We start from the raw sequence: 5,601 nt of genomic DNA, 5'->3' as shown, positions 1-5,601 counted from the left end.
TCGAAGCATCTCAGGTGCGTTACATGAGGCTCGACGGGATTTTAGGGGATCTTAGAGGTATTTCAGGAAGTTTCAGAGCATTTTCAGCGGGATTCAGAGGTGTTACGCAGGCGTTTTCTGGGGTTTCGGAGCTTCTCAGGTGCGTTACATGGGGTCCTGGGGATGGAGGCAATTCAGGAAGTTTCAGAGGATTTTCGGCGGGATTCAGTGGCGTTACGAAGGCGTTTTCGTGGCTTTCGGAGGGTACGTTACATGCGGTCCTAGGGGGTCTTAGGGGGATTTCAGAGTCATTTCAGGAAGTTTCAGAGCAAGTTTTCAGCAGGCTTCAGAGGTGTTATGGAGACGCTTTAGGTGGTTTCGGAGTGTGTGAGAGTTCTCAGGTGCGTTACATGGGATTCATGTGGGTTTTAAGAGCATTTCGCAGGTATTGCAGGGAGTTACAGAGGATTTTCAGAAACTACATCACAATATCTTTTGAAACGCCCCTGAAATACCCTCTGATTTAAGGGTGCCCTTGAAATCATCATAAAAAATATTAAATGTCTCTGAAACTTCTTTGGACGCCGTTAATAGGCTTCAGAAACCCCCTGAAACTGACCTGAAAACCCCTTGAAACGCCCTTGAAATGATCTCAAAGGCCCCTCTACGGACGCCCTCAAATTGTCCCTGAAGCCCCCTTATACTCTCTGAAATGCCTTCAGACGCTCCTCAAAACCCTTATAACGCCCTTTAAAAGCTCCTGAGATCCTCTAAATTGCCCCTAAAGCCCCTTGAAACGCTCCTGCAACCCCCTTAATACTATTGGCATGTCCCTGAATTCCCCGTGATCCCGTTAAAACGCCAATAGAACCCCCCTGAAATGATCTCCTGAAACGCCCCAGAAGCTCCTTGGAACCCCCTTTTTTGGGCTCTCTGGGAACTTTCTGGAACCCCCTTTGCCCTATCTCAAATTCCCAGGAGCACCCCCAGCCATGTGCATAAAAAGAGGTTCAAATGTATCCTGCTAGTGATAGCAATCACCTATCTATCACCTTAGGTCGTCATCCACGTACCAAGTAGGAACCCATTGCGAATCATATTCCACCAACTCTCTGACATACGCATAAATTTGTGCAGACGCAGAGGTATATTCGATCTGCTGTGGATACAAAAGATTGCAATCATCACTTCTTTCCCCCTCCCAACATTGACCTGCAACTTGACGCTGTCGCCTAAAAATAGAAGATCACCAACATGGCATGGTATGGTTCCTTGTATGTATGAGTGTAGCTGATCTGGCGATACTGTAGTTGCATCCACGGGTGGTCAATCAAGCTCAACGTCAAGATGTTCATTTCGCATGAGTATCTTCGCTGGCAAGCGTTGCTAGATGACCTTCAAACTCAGCTCTTCCTCAGGGATATTGATACCAAGGGATCAAACGTATCCGGAAGAGTTTGGAAATGAATTCATCTTCTTCGGTTCTTACCTCTGCAGTATTCAATTGCCAAATTGGGTCTTCAAAAATCAACAGGTACGCTCTCACGGAACCACCGTCCTTGAGCTTCACACGCTTCAGTTGTGCTTCCTCGCTAGGTTCCTCGCACTGTTGTCACTGCCTTTCACATTTTCTTGGCCGATCTTTTTTCATAAACGATCGTCAAACATTCTTTTGCTAAGAAACTGACATGTTCAAAGCCCACGAAAAAGGTCTTGCTCAGTTAAGTAACCCTTTGCACATGCAAAATATAGAAGAGGCTGTTTATTTTTAGACGACTATCATCTAACTTACATGCAAATCATCATCTGATTGTCTCGTGCAAAATTGGCAAACGCTATTTTTACACCACCCAGTCCGGTCCACTATGAGCTGAAACTGCGAAAGTGCACCCATAACTCACGGCAATCCCAGCTGGAACGCTCCGTCGCGTTCGTTCCGGTTCATTGTCACTATTTTTGAAATCTACACCGAGGCAAATTGTTGTCGTGATTTTCAATAGAGTTTTCTACTCAAAGCAGTTCAAAATGAGTGGTAATGGTATAAAATTCTCAAAGAACCCATGACCCATGTTAATAACAGTACAGTTATTAAAGGCACTGATCACGTTCTCACGATAATCGGCGAAGGGAAGGGATGTTAGTGTGGCATCCGCTGTTACTGGAAACCAAATATACCTCTGCATCTCCACAGTTGTTGCGGGTAGATGTTATTGGGAAAGGCTTCTAGATTCACCTTGCTAAGTGCTGAGGTGCATGTAACATGAATTCGTCTAACGATCACAACACTAGTTTTCTCGGTGTACCACGCCTCACAGAATGGTGATCCATTTCAATTGACGCTTCAACTGCGATCAACCCTATTTGGGTCCACCGTCGTCACACCGCCGTCGGTCGTCCGGATAGATTAGCGCCGATTTATTTTACGATCGTCCTCCACGTTCTCGCACCGTAATCCGATGATAGTCGGGACGTTGTTGTTTATACCGGCGGCACAGGCATCATCATCGCCGATCGTCCCCATGGCTACAGTAGTGCTCTGATGCTCCGCACATTATCAGTAAAACACCGGGCGTCGACGACGGTTCGGTTATCATCATGGCCAGCTACGCGCTGCTCGCCTCGCATACTTGGATGCCTTTAGTATAGACTGATCGTTCTTGGGCGGTGCAAGTGCGCTTAAAAACCCGATCGAAGTGTGCCGTTGAACAAGCCATGATCTTCCGGGAATGGATTGCTGCGATTTTGGCTGCGTTGGTGAGCACGTGTTACGGCGGAGGTCAGCTGCGATTCCCGTACGGTGACACTAACTTCAGCCTCAGCGTCTACAAGGTAGGTTGCGAGACGTTCCACCACATGTGAGTGGCGCTGAATCATCCGGCTTGTTTTGTTTTGATATGTTCGTTTGTATTTTCAAGGCCGCCTTCAGTCCGGAGCGCAACATCGTTGTCGCGCCGTTTGTGTTGCGCAACAGCGTTGCGATGTTGTACTCGATTGCAACCGACACGACACAGGAGAGGTTACGCGAGGTGTTCGGTCTACCATCCAACTTTTCTGAGTTTCTAACGAACCAGAAGGAGCTGCATTATATGCTTGGCGGAGGTGGCGATGGCTTCCGAATGAGGAACAGAATCGTATTGAACGGTCTAAGGGAAGTGGACATTCACATGAGAGACGTTATGAAGGAAGATCTGGACACGACGCTGGTGTACTTTGATTTCTCCCAGCGAGAAGGAGTTGTGCGAAGGGTAAACCACTTCGTGAACTTCAACACAAATCGAGTGATCACCAGTATGGTAAATTTGGAAGACATCCCGAAGCATTTGCAAGTCGTGCAGATCTGCTCGGCATCGTTCAAGCCACCGTTTGCAAGTGCGTTCGACACCAAGGATACGATGCCACGGGACTTCAGGAGTGGAATGATCGAGAAATTGTACACGACTATGACGATGTTCAAGCGAGGAGAGTTTCGGTTTTCGCGTATTCCTGAACTAGAGATTGAAGTACTCGAACTTCCGTTTGTGAAATCAAGTGACGCCGTCATGTGGGTTATGCTGCCGGATCGGGAGGCCTCGTTGGAGACAATCATGAAAGCTTTGGAACCAGGGCATTTTGACGCAATTCAGGCGCATTTTCAAATGAAACGAGCGGAAATCACAGTACCGCTGTTTCACATCGAATCGGAGTTCAACGCCACGGAGTTTCTGCGGCAGTCCATGGGACTGGAAGTGTTGTTCAAGCAGCGAGATCTACGGATATTCGAAGATGTAGATTCTTCGCTGGACAGTGTTATGCATAAGGCAGGCATGCGCTTCTATGAGAGAACTGCTGACGCCGGTGGGGCTACAGTAGTGAGAAGTTTCAACAAGCGCAGTGCCAAACTAGTTGCACCGTATCAGTTTATTGTGGCACGATCGTATCTGTTTGTGATAGTGAAAAAGACAAATAAACAAATTCTGTTCATGGGGCATCTCTACAAACCGGATGATCTCATGGAAGTCTGAGTAGGATGTCGAGGGAGAACTTACTTGATGTACTTTTCACTTCGAAATTCCTGCAAAATAGTTATCAACACCCCGAAATTTCATAGTAGTTTATGCATTTCGTTTCTAAAGTATTTGTAAACGCTACCTGTATTTAACACTCTTCCATAGTCTCGCAAACTTCGAATTACGAACATCTCCTGGCTCGAAGCTCCTCCTTGGCCAATATACCGACCTGCGATCAGGTTCAGCCCCATCTCCAAGCGCCTAGTTTATGTTGTCTACCGGATTACTTCTCCTGTCGTCGACCTTCCATCCAAATTCTCCCAATCGCCCAATCGGATCTACCTCCACGTCAAGGTGAGTTCACCAAGCTCCAGCCAGTCATCCAACTCCACAAAACTCTCCAAGTTCCTTCCGTTGGCCAGTCATCCAGTTGGGGTGTGAACCAAGATTAGTGACATTCCCCTTAGGTGTCCTTCCCCTAGCAAGCGTCGATGAGAACAAGCATCATGACGAGCAGGGATGCCAGATGTGCAGATATGTCTTCAATTTGAAGACATTTTAACTTCTGTGAAGACATTTATTTTCTGAAGGCATATTGAAGACATTTCAAATTATGTGAAGACTTTTGAAAACCGAAAAATAATCTTAGAACAATTTCTGATAAAATGCATTTCAATTTATGTTGATAAAAACTTACAAATTTCTTATTCCAAAGATCTGTTCATGAAAGCCCGTTTTCTCCAGTAGTTCACCAGGAAGGATCCACGGTTCACAGGTTTCACGGAAATTCCTTCAGGATTTCATCAGAAATTCTTCTAAGAATTTCTTCATAAGTTTCTCGAGAATTCTTTAAGGTGTTCCTTGGAAATTGCTCCAGCAGTTCCATCCAAATTCCTCAAGAAGTTTACCGAGATTTTTTTCAGGAGATCCTCGAGAATTCTTTCAGGAGTTCATTGGGAATTCCTCCTGGAGATCCTCGCAGACTCTTCCAATAGTTGCTCTGGAATTCCTCCAAGAGTTTTTCGAGAATTCCTATAGAAATTTCACGAGAATTCTTCCAGGAGTTCCTCAGAAATTTCTCTTGGAGTTCCATGGGAATTCCTCTTAGAGTTCCTCGGAAATTCATCCAGACATTCCTTGGAATCCAGTTTGCCGAGAACTCATCCAGGAATTCCTCTAAGAGATCTTCTGGAATTTCTCCAGGATATTTTTCCATGTTATCCTTGGAATTACTCGAAGAGTTCCTCAGAAATTTCTCCTGAAGTTCTTTGGAAATTCCTCCAGGAGTTCCTCGTGGAGTCTTCCAAGAGTTCATCGGGAATTTCCCTACGAGTTCTACGGCAATTCTTCCAAGAGTACCTCGGTACCTGCGGTTCCTATGAAATTCCTCCACGTAATCTTCGGAATTCCTCCAGGAGTTACTCGGGAATTCCTCCTAGAGAGCCTAGGAAATTCCTTCATGTATTCTTGGCATTCCTTCAGAAGTTCTTCGGGAATTCCTCCAGAAGTCTTTGGGAATACCTCCAGGATTTTGCCGAGAATACCTTCTGGAGTTTTTTGGCAAATCCTTCAGAGGTTCCTTGGTAATTTCTCCTGGAGTTGCTTGGGAATTCAATCTGGATTTTCTCGGACATTT

At 45.8% G+C, this 5,601-nt stretch overlaps 1 protein-coding gene across 1 annotated transcript; it reads left to right on the top strand.

The window, feature by feature from the left end:
• Positions 1 to 2,181: 2,181 nt before the first annotated feature.
• On the top strand, positions 2,182 to 4,003 carry LOC109410200 (serine protease inhibitor 42Dd-like). Its single transcript, XM_019683727.3, has 2 exons — positions 2,182 to 2,808; positions 2,895 to 4,003. The coding sequence occupies exons 1-2, from the start codon at positions 2,692 to 2,694 to the stop codon at positions 3,978 to 3,980; spliced, it is 1,203 nt and encodes a 400-aa protein (XP_019539272.2). The 5' UTR covers positions 2,182 to 2,691; the 3' UTR covers positions 3,981 to 4,003.
• The last annotated feature ends 1,598 nt before the right edge of the window (positions 4,004 to 5,601 follow it).

Source organism: Aedes albopictus, chromosome 2 (assembly GCF_035046485.1).
Source record: "Aedes albopictus strain Foshan chromosome 2, AalbF5, whole genome shotgun sequence".
Classification (NCBI taxonomy): Eukaryota; Metazoa; Arthropoda; class Insecta; order Diptera; family Culicidae; genus Aedes; species Aedes albopictus.
The sequence above is the reverse complement of the archived record's forward strand: the minus strand, read 5'-3'. Positions and strand labels throughout refer to the sequence as shown.

Coding starts and splice junctions, on each gene's coding strand:
- LOC109410200 (XM_019683727.3), top strand. CDS start 2,692: ATGATCTTCCGGGAATGGATTGCTGCGATTTTGGCTGCGTTGGTGAGC. Junction 2,809..2,894: donor TCAGCCTCAGCGTCTACAAG/GTAGGTTGCGAG, acceptor TGTATTTTCAAG/GCCGCCTTCAGTCCGGAGCG.